Here is a 27,147-nt window from a genome sequence, read left to right as displayed (position 1 = left end):
TCTTGAGACTATTCACTAGATGTTTTCTATTCTTTATACATAAATGGCGATGACAGGAGTGATAGCCAGACTACACGCCTAGGTCCTTTGGCGCCTCAAATTCCTCTGACCAAAGGTCCGAAAATCTCAGATGACGGAAAGTCATAACGTATGAATGAAAGGAGTAGAAAGCCATCTGCATAGGACTTTCGGCGATGATATGGAGCACCTGTAGTGAGCGGCGCCCGAAACAATGAACGTCCAGAAAGGTGGGGATAGAGTCATCAAGTGCAGGCTGACAGAAGGAAAGTCTAACCCTTTGTGTACAGCAGGTGTGTAAGAAGAAAAAGATACCGAAAACGCGAAGGGGTTCGAGAAACGTAAAGAGGGACTCATTCAACAAAAAGTGAACATCTCACTGAACTAATAATTATTTTTGACAATTCTTTGTGTATATAGCGACGATGTCAATGGGAAGTGACTCTTATCGATCATAGATAGACAGTGATTGTGATATTCCATCTTTGATATCTAACTTTTTTTCAGACGATTGAGATTAACTTATATGTGATAATAGTTGTGTTGATGTGTTTAATTTTTAAAATTAATGTTTTTAATGTTAAATTTTTTTTCCTTCCTTTCTATGCTGATTGAGTAGAATTGCAAGTATAATTGCTGTTCAGCAAGTATAATTATCTATGTATAAATTTTTTTTTTTGTTTTTTGTTAAGGAAGGGGTGAGATGTAGTAGTGACATAGGCAATTAAAAGAAGATTTATTGTAAAGGAGGGAGGCCTGAGCAGTCGCCAGGTAGTCGGGACCCTGTCGGTCTTGATTTCTTTTAGGTTTCTTAGCCAATAATCTGCGGGTGGGGATCTAGCTAGCACCCTCGTTGGAGAAGGACCCCAACCAATGGAAAGGGGACCGAGGTTTCCTGAGGACGAGGAAGAGAAAAATAGAGTGAAGACGAATGGAAGGCGAGAACGAACTGTTGACCAAAAAGGCGAGAAGGAAGACAGCAAACCCCCCCCCCGCAGAAGATGGTGAGAATATGTTTTAAATGTTGTTTTTCTCTTGTCAATTTTCTAGGCCTCCTCCTCATTGCCTCACCTCATTTTTAATACCTCCTGGTAAATATACTATATTCGTGTTATTAATAATAGCTAATATCTTATTAAATAAAATTGTATTTTTCTTAATTTAATGGTTATTGATTGTCTTCTCTAGTTTCTTAGACACATTGCTTCAATCCTAATCTGACCGAACTTGGGTTTTGTTTAATATAAATTTTATCTATTGGATATATTTAAATTATCCCTTAAATAGTCACGACATCAAGTTTCCCTTACACTCTACTCAACCATTCGTCCAGTTTTTTATGTGTTTTTTACGTTATATTTACAACTGTGAACTAATAATTTGAACGGAGAAGGATTCTTTAGCTCAATGCATTTAGAAACTTCCTTTTTTTATGTCTACTACACATTTAAATTTTGATTTTTTGAAAAATGAGGATTAGCTGATCTAGATATTAGTGTTGCTTGGATACATTCCTCTCTACCTTCATGTTCACTTATTTAATTTGTAGATCCTATCACACGTTTGACACACCTTCGCAAAACCAGAAAATTGGAGGGGAACGTTGGTATTTTTTTTAAATTCGTGAGCTGCCAAAATTGTTTTAATATCATATATGCACTTAAAACTTGCAGCAATTTGGGAGGATATACCACACAAAAATTCCAATTAATGAATTCAAAGCAATTCGGAACTTAAAACCTTATCTTCGGTGTTACAAAATACGGTCTTAGCTCCTCAAATTTCTACCAACCAAAAATATTTGCAGTAGATTTTAAATGCAACTACCTTGAGCCATCGTCAAGAAGACTTGGCAAACGTGATCACGTTCTTTTGTCCTATTCCAGACGACTAACTGATATCGAACAAGTCTATAGGGAGGAGCGAAAAAGCTAGATAAACCGTCCCTGCGAATAGACTCATAGAAGTTTTGTGCTACCGAAAATGAACTTTTAATCTTTGAGTTACTTTGAAATCATTAACTGAATTCATGACTTCAGTGAACAGAATATCACACATTAGTTCTTACACTATGCACACATTCAAATCAAAATCTCCGTATCATTCCTAGGCTGAGGAACGGAGCTTTAAATTTGTGACAGAGGCTTTGAGTAAAATATAGGAACATTAATTTTGAGATGGATGTATCTGCGCAACATTTAAGCCTAATACAGTTATGCATCCATTATCCAAAACTATCGAACTTAAAATGTGCAGTAAACATAAAAAGGAACGTTAACAATACAGTAAATCTAAAAATCCAACCCCAATGAAAATTTTTGTAAATGGCTATAGTGTAAATACAACTCCAAAAAATGGGTGGTTACACTGTAGATGGATCAACGTGCAACCATCTTGACGCAGTTAGTTCTAGGTTGTTCTGGTCCATCATAATAAGCAATGAGATACCCAGATCAGATTGAGAGAAATCGGTAAATTTCTGCTTATTTTCAAAATTTTTTGTTAAAATCCACTTTTATGTGTTCTTTGAAAAACAAATTTTTAGAAACTAAACATTGGAATATTTGTATGGGATGGATATTTCAACGACAAAAATCAGCTATTGACACACGAGAAGCGATAGTTAACAGATGAAGTTCTAGAAATAGTGATTTATTTTTAAAGTAATTATTATTGATCGATCAAAAAAAAAAATTACAAATTTTTTTTTATTGCTCTAAACTGAAAGAATAACCATCTCAATTAAATAATTTGGCAGTTATAACTTAAGAAGAAAAAGAAGATCATGGATACACGTGACCGATGACTTCAACGCATGATGATTGTCTTTAAACAAGATGAGTCGAAGTCGATGAAAGTCGATCTTAGATTAGAATGTAAACTAACACGAGGTTAATTAAATATAACTCCGTGTCGCATACTAAATTTGTTGAAATATAATTCTTTCATGCATAGGTACGCTATTTAACGTTGATTTAGTATTTGCTTATGTATTTTATTGTAACCATGGTTTTCGTTTTGTGCATTTGACAACTTGGTTCGTGTTTTACAAGGTTTCATGTTTGCCTCTGTGTTAAAAAATAAATAAACGTTATCATTCTTTTTGAAAGAATATAGAGAATGTGTCTTTTAAGAGAATCCATACTTAACGGACAGGGTTTACTCGAAAAAGAATGAAAAAACCAGTAGCTAACATGAAATATGCCCCCTTTCAACAGCCATTGAGATGTATATAAAAAAATTGCACCATTTGCAAGCATCCAGTTGTTGGGGTAAAAGTAGGAATAATTAATTACCTATGCATTCTTTGGTTTTGGATACAAATCCATACATTGGCTTGCATTTACAAACAGCTTTGCCATCTTCTTCAACGCAGAATCCATTTTCACATTCACATGCAGTTTCTATATCTTAAAATTAAATAAAGAATGCATATAAGATATAATGTGCCTTGTGAACAACAGTAAAAAGAAAAATTCAAACAAATTTTATCAACTCTCTAACGGGGATATGAGTCAAATAATGATTTAAGATCTCTTAACTGTCTCAAAAAAATTCAAAAGTTCATAAATTTTAATGAAACTAAGTGCATTAAATAGGTTTTTATGCAATTTGTAAACATGGGTTAAAGAATTTTCCAAAAACCTTTTTCACATCTCGTGAGGTTCTTCAAGCTATCCAAACGGTGATGCCATCTCTCAGCAGAGGATCAAAATTTGGATTTCATGTCTTCGTATTATCCTAGGGGATGCTTTCAAGGCGATCGCCAATAGCCAATTATATACTTCAAATAGAACGTATATCAATTACAACTGGAAAAATAAATAAATAAATCAATATGTTATAAGCCCTGGAAAATGTTTGTCCTTTTTTATTAAAAAAATCCACCTTGAGGAAATCGGAGGAGGAATTTTAAAGAAAATTGAACGCAAGTTTCAAAACTTACTTGAAATAGTAAGACTGTTTCACAGAAATAAAAAGATTGAAGAATTAATATTATGAAGTATTTTCACTGTTAAATATTGAATTCCGAGTATTAAAACTGAAAATAGAGCTTATTTTTTTAATCTTAAACTAAAATTAATTAAAATATTGTTAAGATAGAGATTTATTAAGGAATATAATAACGAAAAAAATCGTCCCCATTTAAGAAGAGCAAAAGTTATGAAATATTTCCAATGCTTGCTGCTTTTCATTCCTTATGATATTGTTCATTTATAATCAGTTGAGTTGCCATGCTAACTCTTATTGAAGAGAAATATCTAAGAAGAGCAGGGAGCGTTACTTTAATGAATGAAATTGTTTTTTCTTGGTATCAGGGGCATAAAAACCTATTTAGAAACCGACATTCGAGTAGTGTAAAATATTTAAGTTTTTTTTAAGTGTGGGATAATTTTTTGTGGTTATTAATAAATATACCCTTTAACATTGCTCTCATTTTATCTCTGTATGAGAAAAATTTTTTTTAAATCTAAAATTGATAAAAAAATTCTTTTCGCAGCAATAGTATTTTGTTTTCAAAATTCAGCAGTTTTCATACTTTCTTTAAAAATCAGTTGCTAATTCATTATGTTTGAAATTTTTTAACAAAACCAATCACTTTTAATTGCTGCAAATTAGCTTCATCGTGAAATCATTTTACTAAACACATAAAAGTCTATTTAATGCATTCAGTTTTGTAAAAAAAAATTTGAACTTTTTTTTTTCTGCTATGCAGTTGATAATTTTTGCTTCTATTCATGCTAAAGCAAAAAATGCATGTTAGAATCAGATTTTTTTTAATGGTTTTTTTTTTTTTTTGATTTCGTTGCAAGAAACTTTCTAACACACCAATCTTGAATTGTAAAATTAGTAGGATATTGATTTTATTAGCATTTTTTTTCTTAAGGACACGAATTTTTTCCTATTCATTTCGGAAATGTCCTCTGCTTGAAGTGTTAAAAATTTTAATCTTTCACGTAATGCAATCAAACCTTTTTTTAAATTGGAAGTTGTTTAACATAGGTTGGTATGCCTAGTAATATAATTAGAGTACCAGTCTACATATCCAGTTGGTTAGTTTGCTTTCATTCTTTATATTTTTTCATTTCCATTTCTTTCAAGTTTTCTCTGCCTGAAATTATGACTTTAAGTGTTCCATGAACAGATTTTGTGGTTTTCAGATGGGTGGCGACACAAACCAATGAAATACTCAAGCAAATTATATTTGTCTTTCATCATGAAGATGGAGTTTCCATTACGCAGAATATTTATACTTCTACTTCAATTTTCAGTGTTTCTGTGCATAATCTTCATTTGACTTGGTCTTGTTTCCAGAGCAACATGAAAATTTAACTTTCATGAAGAAATTTCATTTGTAGAATTATCTTACACATTTACATCATATGCAAATTACAGGAAGCCATTAGGTGATGTCAATAGTACGTCACAATGCCATGAGTGTGAGAAAAGATTATATAAAGAAGGCTGGCAAGAACTGAATACTGGCAACTGAAATTTTTCGCAAGAGTTCTGCAAGTCACTCATGTAATAGTTAAACCATAATGTAATAGTTAAAACACAGAAGACACACATGGATGATATTTTCTTGTGGTAAAAATATAGGCCACCAGAAATGTAAGAGTGCTCAGTTGGAAGTATCTGAGGAACTTTGCTCAAAGTGTCATCTCTAGGCATTTTCAATGATTCCAAGATGATGGAAATGTAAGTAAACATTACATTGCAGACCATACCCATGTAACAACACCAAATTAGGACCAGTATTTGGGTGATTTTTAGGAAAAATGACAATTCGGACCAAAACATTTCTTCAAATTTGAGGTCTTTAAAGCAATCTAAATTTTTTTTGAATATATTTATTTAGTTACATTTATTAATATCTTACAGACAGCAGTGTAGCAGTGTAGTTTATTGACATTTGCTCAAAATAAAATAGAAATTCACTACATTTTGAATGTCAGGACATATTAGCTTAGAAGTTTGAAGAAACAGTCATTTTAAGCTATTAGTAAGCAACAAAACCTAAGCCTTTATGTTAGATGAACCATGAATAACCTTGATTAATTCTTTTATCTACTGCAGAAAGAATCAAACAATTTTTTGCTGCTGATATGTACAGAATAAAATTGTGTAAAATAATCAATCATTAAATAAATAAATAACTTTGATTACATTCAATCTTTTTACAATCATAGATAAACTTGGTATTAGGTTAATATTTGCTTTCTCTCTTTACAGTATTAGCAGTTAAAAAATATCTGGTGATCATCTGATCTATCACTTCAATGTCCTGGCATTCATAAGTCAGGAAAATGACAGCCAGGATAATGACAAATTTGCTATTTTATAGCATATAACTTTACTTTAATTTAATATTCTGGCCTAGGACGTTTATATTCCACAGAAAACAACATGATTTCTTAAAGTAACTCAGATAAATCTATGTAGCTTATGCTATTAATGATTTCAAGAAGCCAGGAAAATGACAAACACAAAAACCAATCAGCTTGAAAAACTTTTTGAAATAGATTTTGAAATAGAAAGTTGGTTCTTTATTCATGCAACAAGACATGTTCAGATAGGAGGGTATCTAATCAATCTATTAACATAACATATTGATAGCCGGCTCTATCTATTTTTGTTATAAGCCACTGAATAAAAGTAACCATGAAAATGAGAGATTTTCTTGTGACAAACAGATTATTGATAGAAAAAATTATTTTAAACGAAGTTTTTGTAAATAATACCCTCTGAGTATATTCTAGAAAGGCTTACACCGGTTGAGATAAAAAAAAATTAGATATAGAAAAATTTATGGGAAGTTTCGAAGCTAGTTATAATTGGAAACATTGTTTGTGACATGCCAGAAACATGAAATTTTGAAGTTCAATTTAATTTTCTAAATATGCAAAATAGTTAATGCTAGTACAAGGTTATTTTAAAATGCTAGCAGCAATGCTATTTATTAATTTTTTTTAAAAAAAAGTTCTTTTAGTAGTTTAGTATTAGATCTTGGTGCAAGTGACTGTAAATTGTCATATTTCGTTAGAATCACCCATTTGGTCGTAACGATCTAAAGAAGCAGACGGAGCTTTTCTCAACTATCTGCAGCCACGGGAACCACTTCTTCAAAGCAAAGCTTGTGCACACATTTGAAAGATTGTAGTCTATATGGTCGCGAGTTTGTAAGATGTATACCGCCCTCGGCTTGGTGATTAGATTGGGTGGTGATCATGAAATACGTAAATCGTCACAATGACCTTGGTTTAAGTTTTCCGACGAATACATGCTAAGATTGTAATGTGATTCAGGTCGGACTTTCATATGTAGAATGTCATGAACCTGTTTTTACCACGTTAACATTATTGAATGACTCCATTACGATGGTGCAGGATTTCTCGTTCAACAGATATATGTGGTCCAATTGGAGCCATTGCTGGCTAAACTTATCGGGGCATCATTCTGATACAATATTTTTTCATACGATTGTTTAACAGAATTTGTATTTATGGATGACAATGTCCATCCTCATCGAACAAACATAGTAAGTCAATGCCCTCAATATGAGGGCATCATCCGTATGGAATGAACTTATTCATTCTCATTGACTTGAATCCGCTAGATTATATGAAAAAAATGCCAAGCTGACAAGTTGCAGCCCTTCAATAAATTCTTGCATGTGTACCAGAACTTTGGAGAGTTTGCTAAGTGGAACAATCATCCCCAAGATTCGATAATTTGATACTCAGCATACCAAGTCGTTTTACGGATAGAACATTATCTAATGTTAGACATTCGATTATTTACCAGGGAGAAGGAAGGGAATATTGGTTATAATTAATCCATTAAACAAAAAATCATAATGACATACTTCATCTATTTTGTTCCTTTTCTTCTGTTTAATAAATTAATAAATGGGTTTTGTTTAATAAATCACGTCTAATTAAAATGATGATTTTAATACAAAAAATATAAAAATATTTCAAATTATGCAAAAAATAATTAGTTAAAAATATATAGAAATTAGCAATGAAAAGTTATGATCTCTTCATCAACTCACACGATTATATATACAAAAATTGTAAAAATTTGAGCTTTCTGATACTGAGTTTATATATCCAAAGCAAAGTGTATCAGTGCAATATTCACATGCAATATTCCACAAACTTTTGTATTGATATAACTGATTGAAACCTTTGTATTGATGTGTCGTATTAATATCTTATTTAAAGCTGCTTACCTACACACTTCTTATCTTTTACAACAAACCCTTTCTTGCAAATACAGGTAATTGTGTTTCCAAACCAGCTAGAAGTAGTTATAGTACATCCATGTCCTTTTCCACAATTGCATGCTGAAACATTAAAATTTTACACCAAATCATTAGTAAAATGAGATATGGAAAATTCAATCATAAAATTATTTTTAATAATATTTAATTAACTTTTTAGAGGTCAAATTATTAAGAAAAAAATGGAAAACAATTATTGGACTTAATTGGAATCTAACTTCTTTTTACACGTAGTTTTGTAGTTACTTAGTTTGTAGTATTTATTCCAGTTGCTTTCAAGCGGGACATCAAAAAGTTCCTAGGTCTTTATTGAGTTTTAACACTCTCAATGTGGTTAAAAACCACTTGATTAATTAGAGTTTTTTTCTTCTTGATGCTTTTTATCACCCTTCAAAATTTGTCGGTCGAACTTTGTTACCCCCTGTATAACAATAAGTTTCAGAAATTGTTTCGCCCGAAAATATTTTTATTTATCTTAAAATTATGTTTTTGTGCTAATCCTTAAAATATTCTCAAATGTTTTCAACAACAGTGATGGATAGAGATAGCAATTTTAACGTTAAAAATTAACTTCTTTTGCTTGTGACAACTAGAAAAGAAACAATTTCTCAAGAACAAAGAAATTATTTTTTAATAAAAAGCTTATATAAAAATGCATACTATCAAAGAGTAATTTACTCTCTGCCTACCAGGGCGAAAAAATATGTTCATGAAAAGAAAAATAAATGTGCTTCCTTGATAAAACAATAATTAACCTTTTCTTAAAACAGAAGGAAAAACTAATCTTGAACTTAATTGATATTAAACTTTTTTTTTGTTTTTCCGTAGTTTTGCAGTTACAAATTTATTTGCCGCTGGGAAACAGTAATATTAGCATTGTCTCAGACTTCAATAATGACAACATTCAGGTTTTCTACAGATTGAAACTTTCTTTTATTAACATGTTCTATTCTTCTCTCTTTCTGCTAAATTTACTTCGCATATGTTTTGAATGCTCAGGCCATGATATATGCACCCTATTTTCAAAAAGCTATTCACAAAGCAGATTTTGCAATGTAAATTAAAACTTTGATTAGCTAGCATATTAAATTTATCTCACCAGCTCGCACAGAAAAGGAAAGTAAATATTTTTTTATTAAGATTTTATTCATTATCGTCAGTAGTTATAAAGCTTAAAAAAACCGAATTCATTTACCTAAGTATCCCCACTCTATCAATGAGTTCGCATCTAGTGGTATTTTTGATAATATTTCTTATTTTTTTCATGTCATGTTCAACAGAGCGTAAAACAAATAAAATATTTACCCAAATAAAGTTTTCATCTATCCAACTACGAGGGTTGCTATTTATATTTCTGGCCTTGGCAACAGTAAGTGTTGCTAGGCGACCGCAGACGATTTTAATCGAAAGTTTGATATTTTTAAACATAAATTCAGTAGACAATTTACCATTATAGCTTTACCAGCGGGTGACCGAGCTCCGCTCGGAGAAAACAGGTATCGAAGCTAACTCGAAGATTTAAATTTTCAATTGTGATTTATCAAAACAATACATGCCATAAGAAAATTTGTGAAACCATTGGTGAAAAGTGCTCCATTGCACCATTGTTGTTAAAGTGCACCATTGTAAACTATCTAAACAAAGTTTGGAAAGGGAACTATTCTATACAAAGGTAAAGTTTGAAAAGTCATAGGAAATAAAATGTAATTGATAACAAAAAATTATACAATTAAAGAAATGGTACAAAGTGAGCAGTGTAAAGATTGAAGTGTGTTGAAGTTCAATATTTTTGACAAATTTATTTAGAAAAACCAAACATATATACATACATAAGAAACATATTATAAACCTATAACAGCATAAACATAATAAACATTAATCACCTATTGCGAAGTCTTCCATGTTGTCCAGGTAGTTTCTTGTCGGAGAGGCAGGTGCGGCTGGTGAGTTTCTCTTGTTCAGGACTTCCTTCCATACGACGTTTCGGGTGTGGGTTGGATTCTCAGGAGGCAGCAGGACCTTCAACGCACTTTGACGCTTGACTCTTGAAAACGCGACGTAGAGCATTCCGTGCACGAAGACCGTCGTGAGGAGAAGCACGCCGACGAATTCGAATGTTTGGCCTTGTGACTTGTGTATCGTAATGGCGAATGCTGGAGTAACTGGGAATTGGTGCCGTTGCATAGTTGCGCCAAGCTGTGATTTGCTGGAGTCGAGCGTGATCCTTGGAAGATGTACTTGTCGGCCTGCGTGTTCACCGGTGATGATCTTAGCCTTGATGATGTTGTTGCAAAGTTCGGTGACAATCAATCGTGTTCCGTTGCGCGAATTGAATTCCCCCTTCATGTTGATCCTTTACCGAGTCGAAACTTGTGTATGTCTTCTCTTCGCCTGGAAGCATAGAGATAATCTGCTCGTTGATCTCGTCCTTATCGTCGTTCAATGGTGCAAGAATAGCGCGATTCTTCATTGCTTCGTAGTTCCCACTTCTGAGGCATGGTCCGAAGATTTCATCGATGAGGTTACCACCAGAGAGAATTTCTTCTGGGACTTCTATTTCGCCGAGTTCATTCACTTCGAGTTCCCCGTCGCCGAGCTTTAGCAGGTATTTCGCGAATTCTTCTTCTTCGGGATCAACGCGCATGTTCTTTTCGAGCGAATAAGTCTTGAAGTGTTGCCACAGATGGCTTCTCTTGATCAAAAGGTCGAGTATTTCGCTTTTGTTGGCACGTTGTTGAACTGGACAGCACTGTCGGAAGTCGCCACCAAGCACCATGACTTTGCCTCCAAACGGAATGTTGTTGCAAATCGCGCGTAGGAGTTCGTCGATGTTGTTGCAAATCGCGCGTAGGAGTTCGTCGATGTTGTTGCAAATCGCGCGTAGGAGTTCGTCGATGTTGTGCAAGCCGTATTTTGACATCATCGGAGCTTCGTCCATCAGACACATGTGGGCTCCTTTGAGTGCGTTCGCCTTCGGTGATCCTGGTTTGATGGATGATCTTGAGTAAGCGGGACTTTCAAGCCAAAGGTTCGGTGCGTTGTTTGACCACTCGGTAGAAGAATCGCTGCTATCCCGGTGTAAGCCATGCATTTCACTTTCTTAAGCCTTCCGGTAACGATGCGATACAGCGTGCTGTAGACGAATGTCTTCCCGGTTCTTCCTGGTCCATCTATGAAGAAGCATTTCGCAGCAGGAGTCGGGTCTTCAAGTGCTTGGATTATGGTGTCGACGATTTCACGCTGCTTTTCGTTGAGTTGCTGGTACATGCGGTCTCCGATTGCTGTTGATTCGTCGACGTCGATCATATCGTGTTCCAAATCTTGCTCATAGTTGTCGATGTCTTCCATGCCATGTGTCTGCACCCAGTATCGGAAGTTTCGGCCTTCGGTAGCTTCGGTGTTCAGCTTATGCGCGATAATTCGGTAGGCACGCTTTATCGCTTCTTCTATGGAACCACCAGTGCGTCTTGCTTCTCGAATGAAATCTTCCGCGAGGTCCTCTTTGAACAGTTCCCATAATCTCTTCGGGTTTTCTGGCGCACCAAGTATCAGGATTTGAGCGAAGAGTATGCGCATAACACTTGGCATTTTCGATGAAGCAGATTCGCGGAGTCCTTCTACGTACTGTTGGTCGTCGTATGTGAGGCCTCTGGCTAGACAGGCTTGCTTGTAGGTTGCGTGCTGGACACCATCGACAATGTAGAGGTCTCTGAAGTTCGTTGGTTCTTTGACGTGGAACAAAAGCATGCGCAGGAAGAAAAGTTCTGGCTGGGAAACGAAGTTGACTGGATGTACGCGACCAATTCTGCTGCAAGCATTCACGTTCTTCTGCCAAGTGCTCGCCTGGCCAATCCATCGGTAGTGCTCCGGCATTTCATGGTAATAGTGGTAGGTGACTGCCTTTCCGTTCGCTTCGTCTTCTTTCAGCGCGGTGTTATGGCGGAAGTAAGCCCCTAAGGTCGATCCCTTCTGTCCAATATCGGCAAGGTCAACTGGCGTTTGGTCCAAGTTAACGCCATCTTGTCCGGGTAGATGAATGTCAAGTCGAACGACGGTGTGGCTTTTCGCTTGGATCTCGAAATCCTTGAATAGGCGCCAACATGCTTCAACTGGTGAGATATAGCGAGCTTCCACGTACTTCTCCGGCTCGTTGTAGATGATCGTCTGCTGGTTTTCGACGGCCTTTATCGTAGCACAATCATGGCCCTTGTAGATGTACTTGTAGAGGTATTTCACCGGTCCGATGCTGCCGACGAATTCGACATTGATGTGGCATTGATACTTCTTGAGCAGGTAGGCGTTGTACGGGACGACGTGGCGGTTGTCTGTGGTGACGCGCTGGCCGTTGCAGTCTTTCCTGTAGATGGCTTGCTCATGCGAGAATTCTGGGTTCATTGGATCCAACAACGGATTGTAGCGTCGGCGATACCTCGGCTTTTCATCGTCCACCAGCGATGTCATGTCTTGATGTTCCATTGGAAATCCCCATCTGCACTGGTCTCTTCCATGTTTGCTGACCATGCACGGAGCGCTTGGGTTCATATCACCACACGGGTTATGGATCATCCATTTCGAGATCAGTTCCTTGAGTTCCGGATCATCTTCTGGAATTTCCGCCGAGATAAAATTGTCAAGTTGGTCAGCGCTGTGAATCTTGTCCGCTGGCGACATAATCACTAATAGGTGCATGTGCGGTAAACCTCGCTTTTGGAACTCGATGGTGAAGACGTACGCGGATGCTCTTCCAAAGATTTGATGCGTCATGATGTCTTCGACGATTTGGCGGAACTTGAGACGTGCGACTCTTGCAACGATGTCTGGACGGGTTAGAGCCAACAGGCTTTCCGGAATTGCGGCATTGAATTCATTGCGTATCGCTGACAGGAGTTCTGGCCACTGCGGATTGCAGGTAACGGTGATAAAAAATTCGGGCGATCCAAATCTTCGCACTAATGCCATGGAGTCTTCGAAATTCTCGGTGTACCAGCGCGTTGATCCGGGAAAAGATGACGGTAAGATGGTTGTTTCGCCAATTGCAGCATCTTTTTGCGCAGCCAAGCTTCTGAGCATGTTGTGAACTCCGGCGTATTTCTCGGCTTGAATTTCACGCTGATGGCTCTTTATCCACTGTATGCGATCTCTTTCGACGCGAATGTAGGTGTCGACCACGTATTGCTGGAGTAAGCGTCCGCCAAAGTGAAGTGCATTAAACTCGACCAATCGTTGATCTATTCCTGCATTTTTGCAATCGATCGGGAGTGGCTTGGCATAATTCGGACGGTAGGCGAGTCGGTAACAGGCTAATTCTGCGCGTGTAACATGATTTCTTGATGGATAAGGCGTGTTCAGCGGCATTCCAACATAGAATCCAAAAGTTCCTCTCGGGTAGAAAAGCGGGTAGGTAAAAGGCTCGACGCGACCATCGATGTTGCTTAGCTGCGTGATTTTTTTCCCGCGTTCTCGCATGACCATTTCATTCTCTGGGATGCTTTGATCGGCGTTGAAGAGTCAAGACTGCGGCTATTTCGTTTACAGCTGGTGCGTTGAATCGTCGAGGATCGTCGCCTTCACGGTTTGTAAAGACGAGGTGGACATTGGGCGGTTGTACTCCGGCTGCGATTGCGCGTTGGTTGGTTTCTTCGATCACTTCTCTCATCATCATAAACGATTGGGCGAACGGGTTGTTAAAGCGCATGATCTCCTCGAGTAGTTGCAATAGTTCTTGGCTTAACTCTCGGTTGAGCTCAGATCGCGCAGCTGTAGCCTCGTCCGGGTCCATGAAGTACATTTGGGCAAACTTCGGCTGTTCAAATCCACCTTGCGGGTCTTGAGTCGGGCGCGTTGCCAGGTTGATCTTGTGATGGACTTGACCGGGTCTGGTCGCTGATATCGTTGAGAAGAGCCATTCCTTCATAACCGCCATCCGCTGTTGTAACGTAGAAGTGTGCGACAAATTCAGGGTGAAGTACGGCAACTTTGACGGTTGGGTAAGCTTGTTCGGCGTAATGGAGAAGCATTCTGACAATGACGGTATCTTCTAGTTGTCCATTTGCGGGTAGAATTGAGTTGATCGCTTGTTGTTCCAAAATTCCGGCTCCTTGAAGAATTTCATGTAGAGGTGCGTTCTGCATGTTGAAAATGTAGCTTGAAATCTGATGAATGTTGAAATGTCGGACTTTGTTGACGGTGATTTTAACACAAAAGTTAAGCTTTTCTCCACTTTGATAAATGTAAACTAATGCGAACCTTACAATTAAATTATTAATTCCTTCGTATATATTATTGGTTTAAGTTGTCGAAAATTAATATTTCAATTGCAAGGTTCGCATTAGCATACATTTATAAGAGTGGAGAAAAGTATCTATAGCCATTATGGCGAACTAATAAAGTTTGAAAATATCCTATCTGTAACTCCGAACTGCTCGACCGTAGCGCTTCAAAACCGGCGCCAATCGATTCCTCGTGGCCAAAAACCCCAGACCCCCAAGTTTACCGGAGTTTATTAATTCTGGGGCGATTTTCGACTTGGCAACCATTCCTCGTATTATAGTATAAGATTTGTGTTGTTGACAGTAAATTGAAAAGTTCTTCTCTTTCAAAAAATGGAATTGAATCGTGAACATTTTCGTGCCATTATTTTTCATAACTTTCGACGTGGATTGTCAAGACAAGAGTGCTTCTATGAACTTAATTCTTTATTCAGCGATAAAGCGCAATCCTACAGCTCTGTAAAAGATTGGTATAACGAATTTAATCGTGGTCGATGTTCGATCCAGGACGAATCCCGTGCAGGTCCTCCAAAATCCGTTGTTGTGCCAGAAAAGATCGATGCTGTGCGTGAACTGATAAAGCAAGATCGTCATGTGACATACCGTGAGATAGAGGCGTCTTTGGACATTAGTATGACTAGCATCAATAAAATATTGCATGAACATTTGAGCGTAAAAAAAATTTGTTCGCGTTGGATCCCGCATAATCTGACAAACGCTCAAAAAAAGGCTCGTGTCGTTTGGTGCAAGGAAATGTTGGAAAAATACGTTCAAGGTACATCAAAGGCTGTGTATAACATCTACACAGGTGAAGAATCATGGATCTATGCATATGAGCCGGAAACAAAACAACAATCAACTGCATGGGTCTTCCAAGACGAGGCAAAACCAACAAAAGTTGTTCGAGGAAGAAGCACATCAAAACAAATGATTGCCTGTTTCTTCGGCATTAACGGTCATGTGGCAACAGTGGCGTTAGAGCAACGCAGGACGGTCAATTCTGAATGGTACACGACCATTTGTTTGCCAGAAATTCGAAAAAAGCAGAAGAACAGGCGAATCGTTCTTCATCATGACAATGCGAGCTCTCACACATCGACTCAAACAAAAGCATTTCTGACGGAGCGAAAGATAGAACTGATGGGTCATCCGCCGTACATCTCTGATTTGGCACCCAATGACTTCTTCTTATTCCCACACATCAAAAATAAATTACGTGGACAACGACTTTCGACCCCCGAAGAAGCGGTTGATGCATTCAAAACGCATGTTTTGGAGTTACCTCAATCGGACTGGAAAAAGTGCTTTGAAAATTGGTTCAAACGCGTGCAAAAATGTATTAATCATCATGGAGAATATTTTGAAAAACAATAAAACCAATTTCAATCCTACATATTTGTTTTTTCATTATTAGGCCAGAAATATAAATAGCAACCCTCGTATATTTATTATCATCTAAGGATTTTACATTTTCAGCACTAATGTTCAGCACATAATAATGTAACTTCAAATTTCTTGTAATTTTAGAATCCTACTGTACATAAAACACAAAAAAAATTTTTTAATGTAAAAAACATCGTTTGATTATATTAAAACAATGTTTTAATGTATTTCTGAAAAATTGTATTTGTCCTTCTGGTTATCAATCTTAAGTAGTATTGTAACGTATCAAGCTATATAAAGAACAGTTCCTTTTTTATAAAACACACATTTATTCATAAACAAAACTTACAGTAAAAAAAAGTAAAGTACCCATAACAGGTAAGTAACAGCCTTGCGTAAAAAAACTATGGAAAAACCTCTAACGGGTGAGTATTAACCTCAACTTAGAAAACAAAAACTATCTTCCAAAAAAAATCAACAACTCTCTGTTGTTCTAAAAAATGTCTCGTGCTTTTATTTTTAATTTATATCTTTATGTGTTTTTTATTTTATTCATGCTTTAGTTAACCATATATTTCTTAATATTTTCAGACTTTATAGTATTGTTTTAAAGTATATTTTTATCGTAAAATACTGTGAAAAATAATTAAACATCTAACTCTATTTTTGCTAACGTATGGAATAAAAAGAAATCATATGTTTCTTTAACAATATTAATATGCATCAATTTACATGTTTATAGGAAAAGTTATCAATGAAAACATAAAGAAACAAACATAAAATTTTTTAAAGTACAATGAAGTTTAATATTAAATTTATCTTTCAAAATAGTGTCCAAAGTTTTAGTATCACATATATACATATACCCATTAAATGCGCTGAGTCACCTGCTCTCTTAACAGCAACTCCAACTCTGTAGGTAGCTTTCCTGCCGTGATCAATCTTATACAATGACCCTAATTTATATTTGAAATTGTTCTCATTGAAATACTTGAATTTTTGTGTCAAGTTTGCAAAACCTAATTTTCTGAGAAGACAATATGAATCATTTTTGAATTTTCAATGAATCATGAATTTTGGGGCTCTCTTTACTATTTTAGCATGCATGAAATGAAATTGTGTTGTGTTGTTTGGCATGCATGAATTGAAATGAATTGAATTGTAATATTGAAAATGTGTTTTTTCTTATTCTGTTCATGTTAGGGTTGAGTTTTGTGAACAGTTCAGAAATACTAGTCTCTATTAGTTCTTTTTGTATAACCGATATATTAACTCTTTTTTTCCTGTTAAAGTTTTTTTTTGCTCATTTAATTTATTTGACCAACATTGCAATTTTATTTTACCAGAGGCTTCATAAAAATTCGTGTGTATTTCTTTCTCTTTAAAGTTATTACAAATATTATGCATGCACCTATCCTTCTTTATAATCACAAGACAAGGGTTTGCCCAGTTCATTCAGACTGGAAGAATTAATAATTTTCGAATTTTGGAGTGATTGAGTTTTAAAGGAGGCAATTTCATGAATACACAAACATGTAGTTCGTCCAAAGCTTGTTGGAACGCATACACAAAATAAACGTGAAACTTTCACAGAATCATTTTTCCTTACAAACATTTTATGAAGGTCTTTTTAAATCATCTAAAAGAAATCTATTTTGTTTTTTGTTTTTGTTATGTGTTACTTTTTTATCTGCTTTTACAGTGTTAAAGACCTTTTGTCGAAAGAATTAGGTCATCGATTCCCGTTTGATTTTAGCACTTTATATGTTTGATATTCTTTTCATTTGTTTCGGAAATACAGGTCGTTATAGTATTTTTAATTATGTTAATTCCTAAAGATAGCAATGTACGTAAAACAGTTTGATTGTTTTTGGAATATGATTGACTTAAAAAAACACATTTCGATGATAGTTTATTAAGAAACAATTTAACGAGTACCTAAAAATAATTATTATAATGGTTGTAAATCTTGGAAAAATAGAAAAAAATCAGTTAATCTGAATTCTTAATTCTAATAAAAAAAAGAAAAATTCTTAAATTTTTTTCTTCTCGAAATTTCAACATTGCGACAAGTCATGTTTGTCAATAAATATCGTAACAGACATAACATTTCAATGAAAAAGAAATTATTTTTGTTGAATACTTTTATAAATTGTTTAATATTCTGAATGATTCAGAATAAAATTTCACTGGACTAAAGTCATCTGCAGAAAGAACTAAAATATAAATTTATTTTATTTGAGTAATTAAGATAACAGACATAATAAAGCAAAAAAGGCTGTTTTTATTTCGTATCTATACCCTTTTCACTGGTATACAAATTTTAGTATTAAGAAAATCCTATTGTTTAATTATAAAATTATAAATCGGCGTATGGAAATTAATCATGACATTAATTTCTGGGCAGTTGTGTTTTACTAAGTAAAATATTACACGCTTGCTTTTTATTTATTATAATCTGATAAGAATGTTAATTTTATAATTTTAAACGATTGTAAAATGTGGCAGGTGAAAAGTTTATTTATTGGAATGTAATTCTTGTAAATTGCAGTGTTTTACGATTTGGACAACTGTATTTTCAATTACCAATTATTTCATACTTACTTAGGGCCTTGAAACATTATACATCCTGCTCTAGAAGCTACCTCTTAAGAAGTATATGACGCAAAGAAAAATTGTTTAAAGTTTCTTAGAACTTCTAGTAAAAATTACTCTTCTGACGGGCAGCGAATGGCTTCCAAATATGAGAAAAACCAAATTATTTGTATTTTTAATATAGCATGTTAAACAGAACTATCTTGTTTATGTAAAATAAATCACATTAATGGCTTTGTTAGCTTTCAATGTAAAATGTAATAGTCAAGAAAGAAAAACTTGAAATTTGATGTCAAGAAAGAAAAACTTGAAACTTGATGTTCAAGAGATAGTAAGATGTAACAAAGTCTGTGGCGTGATATGTCACTCCCAACTGCTGAAAAATTTTGTGGAATTTTTTAAATCTTCACAAATCATTATTGCAAAACGCTATTATTAAACAGTAATAAATGTATATAACATATTTTTCATTGTTTATCTTTTCTATCTTTTGCTCTATTAAAATATGAAGGTTGCTATTTGTTCTGTTAGTTATTCATTTATTATAAAAATCATTAAAACTGCATGTTTTCTCGAAGCTTAAGGCTGTGCGCTTAAGGTTACGGATAGAAGCAAGAAAATAAATTCTCTGAAATTTTACATATCTACCCCGGGCATAAGTTTTCCTCATTGAATCCTTTCAAGAAAAAAATCTTGCCCCAACCTAATATAAAAATTAATTAGTTCCCAATAATACTTGATCTTAGCTCACTTCCATCAAAATTAGTTCCTAATTCTTAAATTCTTTCTATTTTTACCATACAAATGTATGCTGAGAATGAAGAAAATTATAAATCACATAATATTAATGCATATGGGCATGTAAATATATATAATCTAAATAATATAAATATTTGTTTTTTTAGACATGCCAAAAATTAACAAAAAAGTTATTTAAAATGATGGTAAGATAACTTGAATCTGTTCAGAGTTTAAACGAAGACAATATAAAATTTTTATTTTGTAATTACCTTGACATTCATTTTCTGATACTTTTCCATAATCTGGCCAACACACGCAACCTTTGCCGTTGTCATCACAGTCACCATTCTTACATCCGCAACCTGATTTAATAAATACAATTATAAATTATTTTGGGTTCGAAAATAATACCTATTTCTGAAGAACTACTCAATCACCAAGAACGAATTTTTTTTTTCTTTTTTAAGTTTATGCGAAAATATTTAATTGAGTGTGTAAATTATGCTGTATTTCAGTCTAACTTTTTATTACTTTTCTTTAGTCAAAAAAATGTTTTATACCTAATTAAATGTTATACCTAATATAAAATCAACAAGCAACAAGACCTGCGTAATCAATTTATTCCCCATTTATGCTTAAAAAAATGAGAACAAAAGAAAAGAAACCCTACAAGAAGTCTTGCTGTCCCCCTCTGACTCCACAGCAGAACGTGACTATTTTTTCCCGGTATTTCCCCCTCAATGCATTACTCCACTGAAATTGTCGTGATGTGTCTTTTGAGATTTTTAAAATCTTAATTTTATGTAACTATTAAGTTTTTTGACGCATAGCGCACTCAGAAGCAAACAATTACCGCCACTTGCAAATGAATTTTTCGGCATCAAAAATAATTCTATTAATAACAAAGCGAAAGATGATGTAACAAAAAATAGGACGCAACTGAAACAAATCGAATTCTACCGGATAGACACAACCGAATCTTCTACCGGAAGTTGAAACAACCTCTCCAAGTACTGTCCTACCGTTGAGATCACAAACACATTTGAAAATAAAGTCAATGCATATAATAAAATAAAGAATTTGTGTCTGTCTGTATCACAGAATTGCGGGTATACTGTATACACGTAAATTACGACGTTAAATAGGAAGATAAATGAGTACAATTCTAAACAAATTATGACGACAAATTTTAAGTTCTTTTAATTACATTTATTATTCAGAGTAAAAAAAAATGAATTTTCGGTTTGGGTCAGCAGAAGTCATTGTTTGAAATTTTATCTAAAGATATTTTCTTTTGTCAAATATTTTAAAATAAAACATGAGTTGAGGAAATTTGGGGTTTTTGCCTCACTTTGGTGAAAAAGTACAGTGACCTCCACGAACGAATCCACGCTACCTTTCTTCGTTTCTTTATTTTTATCAGAGACTTGATTTTTATCAGCGGTCCAAAGTTTCATCACTTAACAGTAATTGGAATATTTATTTTTTCGAATAAACTACAATGTTTTACATTGTTTCTATAACATTTGAGAAAGGAGGAGAGATAGTTCAAAGGATTTTTAAAATGTGTATACTTTTTATTATTATTATTTGAGTAATATTCTAAATTTTTCCATTCAATTTTTTTAAATTTTAATTTCTAACTTTGCCTTAATATTAGTTTAATGATTAAAATTATTTATCTACTTAAATCCACTTCAAATGTTATTTTATAGTTTCTCAAAGTCTTTTACAGATAAACCATCACCTCATCTCACCTCTCTTCTTTACTTGTTTTTTTGAAAGAGGGAAAATTTATCAATTGATAAAAGTTTTATCATTTTAAATTAGTGAAAATATTTATTTATTTATTTTTTTATGATTGTTTTCGATGCATATTTTATTACGTTTTCAATCTAAGTACATGAATTAATATTCGTATTGACACGTAGCTACTTATTTAGAGAAATACTTAGCGCTGTAGCGACGCTTCATTTGATATTAAACGAAATGGGAATTTTCTAAATTTACATTCTTTGAATTTTGAAAGAAATATATTTTTAGGATAATTCATTTTGAAGGGATAAGTAGACATGATTCATTATCTAATATACCAAAATTTAAACTATTAATATGTAGTGATTGGCAATATTCTTTTAATGTCAATTTATTTATTAAAGAATTAATTTATAATCTTTCCTTTTAATAGAAAATATGTTTTTGGAACTATGTTAATTCCGCAGTCATTGGAGAGAATGTATGTTACTTGATGTGTTACTTCTTTGTAAGCCGTGTGATTTTTTTGACGACTGGATTTATGTAGAAACTTTGTTTTATAATACTAATTCATTGATCTTAAATAAACATGAATTTCTAACTGTTTTTAAATCTCAAGGAACCAGATTGAGAATAAATTTTTTAAATGGTATAACTAACGGATATTATTAAAATTTAACCGTAAATACTTGAAAAATATAATTAATGTTAATTTTTAAACGTATTGACTGATAAAAAATCATCATTTTGATGGAAAATATACAAACTTGTGCGCATAAATAAAAAACAAAACGGCAGTATGTCAATCGGCACAGTAATTCCTTTAATATCAAAATGACGAGAATGAGATAATTAGTTAAAATAATATATATATATATATATATATATATAGTTGGAGTTTGTGGAGCATAAGATAAAGTAACGACGATGCTTTTACAATCAAACTTAACATTTAATAGAAAAAAAAGGAAACAAATTTATCAGTGACATGATTGGTGAGAGCTGCCTTCACGCAGTGTCGCCGAATCGAATGTAATGTGAAATTAGATTGTTCTATGGTATAAAGTTAAGAGTTAATTATAAATTCGGGAGTTTTCTTGTCAGGATTCGCTGGCGCCTTTCAACGAGGAAGTTATCTGAAGTTACCACTAATATAAAGTTACAGTTTTTTCTAAAGACATGACTTTAAAGTGACCTCACTTAAACTACAGTAATTTTGTAGTCAATAGCTAGAAGTTTTTCAAAATAAATGATTGATAAATTATATATATATATATATATATATATATACATATATATATATATATATATATATATATATATATATATATATATATATATATATATATATATATATATATATATATATATATATATATATATATATATATATATATATATATATATATATATATATATATATATATATATATATATATATATATATATATATATATATATATATATATATACACATATATATATACACATATATATATAAAATATAATATATATATAAAATTTATCAATCATTTACTTTGAAAAACTTCTAGCTATTGACTACAAAATTACTGTAGTTTAAGTGAGGTCACTTTAAAGTCATGTCTTTAGAAAAAACTGTAACTTTATATTAGTGGTTATTCCGCAGTAAATTTGAAATAATTATGCAGTCACTGTTTCAGAAGTATACTTACTGATGTATCTGCAGAAAAACTGCTTTTACTTTATATTGTTGCAAAATTGAGAGAGTTTGATGTCTTCAACCTAGCTCACCTAGTTGGTATATCAACTTTTTATAATGTTGTCTTTTTTCTCTCCTTTCTTACTTTCGTTTTTTTCTTTTTTTTTGAATATATATTAATTTCGTATAATTAGGTAAAAATTCTAAACATATATATTAATAACGGAAATAACGTACACTCTCTATATTCATAAAAGTTAAAATTCATAAAATACATTCTTGATTTAATTGTAAATATTTATAGTTCAGAAGCGTCAAAAACTTTTAAATAAGATTTTGACACAATTTAATTAGTTTAAAATAAGCGTAAAATTGGGTATATAAATATTTCTGCATTTTAATAATTTCATTACTAATTTTATTTTTATTAATTTTTATTATTTATTTCTTTTTGACTTAAGAAAACTATGTTTGCGCAAAGTTTATGTTAAAAACAATATTAAAGTGCAGGCAAGCAGTTAGTGTTAATTAGATAATTTTTTTATTCGAATTCATACTAAACAAGGATTATTGCAGAACAAAAATTATACTTATTTTGTCTAATCGAAACAAATATTTAGTTCTGATTTTAAACAAATTTATATCGAAAGAGTTTTCAAAATAGAATTTGAAAATTGAATTTAATCCAGATTTTTCAGCTTCAAACCCCTCCTTCAAAAATTTATTAATTTCCCTCTGTTTCAAAAATTTGTCCTAAACAAATTTAGACAATTCAAAACAGCTTACTTTTTTTATTGCGTGAAAATAAAGCTTTATAAACTAAAAAATAATTTTGTTTAAAAAAAAAAGAACTCCTAGTATTTTCAATTGAGCCTAAATGAGCATAAGATTTATAAAATTGTTTACTTCAAAAATTCTTTTAGAACTCCTTGCTTTTAAAATTTAAACTTCAAAGAAAAATAGCAAAACTTAGGGAAAAAAACTCAAATTTACATTCTTAGGAATTTTTCAAAAGAAACACTCTTAAGTAATATATCATTTAATTGTTATTTTACTGTATGCAATCAAAATAAGTTGAAAATTATGAAATGACGCACTGAGAAAATTTATTAACTTTGTTTTCACCTAATTTAATTAAAAAAACAAAAACTTTATCCAAACTAATAAGACCAACCTCATGAAAGCATTTAGTCCCTTGCATCAGCAAGAATACAGCTGTCAATCTCACGGCCGACAGGGTGGGAGTTCAAATAGCAGGATACAATGTGTCAACACCTTCATTACGAAAAATTCCCCAAGTACAATACTCTCTCATTAGAGAATTAAATACAGAATAGATCAGGATAAAAAAATTTTTTTTATCGAAAACATTTTTTCTAAAGGATTTTTTTAAAACAAAAACTATAGTATTTCTATCGATCACGATAGATGGCACCACTAAATATAGACATTTCGTACACAAACAGTCCAAATTTTGAAGTTGGTACTACTACAAAATTATACTGCAGTTTACAAACTGCAGTACTTTTGCAGTGTTTCGACTTTTGTAGCGGATTTGGGGCCAAATCACCACTTTCTTAAAACTGCATATTTTTTTGTAGTGCTGAAATCTTAGATACTTGTGGTTTTCTGAGCAAAAATATATTTTCCATCATGAAGCAAATTACTAAAAAGAAAATATTTATTAGAATTTCTCAGAAATCAAAATTGCAATTGAAGAAATTTTTGTAACCGTTCTGATAGATCAGAAGAACATATTTTAGTTTAGAAAAGCGGATGCTATTGAAGAGATTTTGGAAATTGAAAGTCGCCTTAGAACTAGTTTTATATTATTTAATAAATTCTGAAATTTATTCATTATTAGTGATAATCTGAGGAAAACCTTCTTATTTAATATTTTTAATAGTTATATTCAAGCAGCTAAAGAAAATAGTGCCAGGTTTAGTTTAGTAAGTCTTAAGTCCACATGTGATTATTCTGACTTGACTTTAATAGGAGTATTATAAAACTTTGTACTGATAAAGTACGGCAATTGCGTATTATTAATATTAATTTTTAACCGGCTATGAATTCTAATTTTTCAAATGATAAACTTTTTAGTCACATTACTAAGCTTAAAATTTTCACTTATGATTGCATATATATATATATATATATATATATATATATATATATATATATATATATATATATATATATATATATATATATATATATATATATATATATATATATATATATATATATATATATATATATATATATATATATATATATATATATATATATATATATATATATATATATATATATATATATATATATATATATATATATAAAATTCATGCACACAATTTTTTATCAAAATATTGTCTCTTTTATAAATCAATGTTGAAAAATTAGTAATAATTGTATTTGCAAGTATTTACATTAATATTTTCATGATATCAGTTTCCCATAACATTTAAAAAAAAATCAAATTTGTTTTTTTCTAACAAAAACAAAAAATAGAGGTGTTATTCAGATTAGACTAATGATAAAGGATAATTATTAATTATCAAAGGCAAATGGTGTGGAAGCAAAATATTAGGAGAGCTATTACAATAGAATTGAGAGCTGATAGTTTATAAGTTTTTATATTTCAACATTCATTTAAAAATTAACATTAATTTTAATACATCGGAACGCATGCTTACTTGTTCTTTCACTGTAACTTGAATAAATACCCAGATTTCTTTCATCAGAAATATTACTTTTAGAAATTTCAAAATTTTCAGGAACTTTCCACATGTGAGATTCTGTGATAGAAATAATAAAAAACAAAAGAAACACAACGCATAAAATACCAAGAGATTGGTCTCTCATGTTAGTCTTAAAAGTTTAAATGCTATTTCTAACACAAATAAAAACAATTAGCAGTTATTTTTCGCATGCTAATATAGAAAAAATATTTTAGAATATATAATATAGAATAAAGCGTGATGCAAAAACTTTCTCCAATAACGCTGATTTTGCAGAAACTAAATGATAACATCAAACCGTTAGAATGATTTTAATTGTTTTGTTATCAAAATTAAGTTCCCTTTCCAAACGCATTGTTTTTATCTGTATACATATCATTGTCTAAAAGATTTTAATCAATAAAAAATGCATTATCGAGTTTCCATTAAGTTTGCTTAATTGTATTGTCTAGAAAAAGTTTCTTAACTTAAACCGGTACTATTTATTAAATTAAATTTAATATTCGTTTAAAAAATAATTATTTAATTTTTTTTTATTTTTGAACACATAAACAATTTGAAATTTATAACTTTGATTTCAGGTGAATATTTGAAACAAAGTGGAAGTTTCTTACATCGCATTGCGTTAGAAAAGTCATTCATAAGAAAAAAACGCTAAATTTGGTTATTAAAGTCAAACATTGTAGTTAATGACTGCACTGTCACAAATTGCAACTTGAAAAGCTATTCATTCATTAAAGACTAGTTCATTCATTAATTCACCCATGTACTGCTTCGATGATAGACCAAATTTTTTAATTTCTTGATTCGCCCATACTTCAATGAGGATTACTTCCCACCGCAGAATATTTGTCGCCAAGATTTGTACCCATAGTGTTTAAAAATGTGATTTTTAAGAAACAATTTCCTTAAAAAAATAGACTCTCTGTTTCTGTTGTAACAATTAACAAATCGCTTAATTTAGGACAACCTTTTTATTATTTTAGTGAGAGAAATTTTAAAAATTATTGTTAGAAATGAAGACCTAAATTTCATTAATTAATTAGAATTATGAGTTTTTTTTACCAGAAGTGTCATTGCCCTACAGTACGGTAATTTTAACATTATTCGTTTCTCCGTGTATATTTGGCGAAGTTTTTCTCAAATTGCTTTTCCTTATTTAACGCCAAAACACGCTGACTATACCGGTCAAAAGTTCGTTTAATTCATTAAGTAGCTTAAGTACTCACCGCCAAACTACATTTTAAATTAGTCATTGATCATTTAGTTGTTAAAATGAAAAAAATGACTTTAATTTTGTTCTTCTGCATTTTTACAAGTAATTTTTTGCAAAGCAAACATTTTATCAAAAGTAAACTTCTTATATAGCATAATAACCCCTATAACAAATAGCAGAAGAGTAGCTTGAAAAAAATGAGGTCAATAAATAATGGAATTCGAAAGCAAAAAATATGATCAAACTATATAATTAGTTAACATTAATTTTGCACACAATAAATACTTTAGGTAAGTAATATTAACTTTAAGTGCTCTAAAAAAGTAGTACACATATAAAAATATAACGAATTGCCGGAAATATGTACCTAATATATTACTCGGTGCTAAGTTAACGATGAATATTTATTTCGTTTCTTTTTGAATATTTTGCCTCAAATTCAGTTACATATATTGTTA

At 32.2% G+C, this 27,147-nt stretch overlaps 1 protein-coding gene across 14 annotated transcripts in view; it reads right to left on the bottom strand.

The window, feature by feature from the left end:
• LOC107447641 (uncharacterized) overlaps window positions 1-25,840 on the bottom strand; it is a 143,776-nt gene extending 117,936 nt beyond the window's left edge. For 13 of the 14 annotated variants that reach the window (XM_087163869.1, XM_087163870.1, XM_087163871.1 and 10 more), the window contains exons 1-4: window positions 25,429-25,840; window positions 19,566-19,658; window positions 8,258-8,371; window positions 3,315-3,428 (exon numbers count right to left, since the gene is read on the bottom strand). In XM_087163869.1, the coding sequence (XP_087019995.1) occupies window positions 3,315-3,428; window positions 8,258-8,371; window positions 19,566-19,658; window positions 25,429-25,597 (490 nt within the window). In that variant the 5' untranslated portion in view covers window positions 25,598-25,840. The remainder of the gene's footprint in view (window positions 1-3,314; window positions 3,429-8,257; window positions 8,372-19,565; window positions 19,659-25,428) is intronic. The other variant, XM_087163883.1, reaches the window with a different exon arrangement.
• Between the last annotated feature and the right edge of the window lie 1,307 nt (window positions 25,841-27,147).

The sequence above is a fragment of the Parasteatoda tepidariorum genome, chromosome 5 (genome assembly GCF_982258835.1).
Source record: "Parasteatoda tepidariorum strain Cologne lab strain chromosome 5, Ptep-v5.0, whole genome shotgun sequence".
NCBI classification, from domain to species: domain Eukaryota; kingdom Metazoa; phylum Arthropoda; class Arachnida; order Araneae; family Theridiidae; genus Parasteatoda; species Parasteatoda tepidariorum.
The sequence above is the reverse complement of the archived record's forward strand: the minus strand, read 5'-3'. Positions and strand labels throughout refer to the sequence as shown.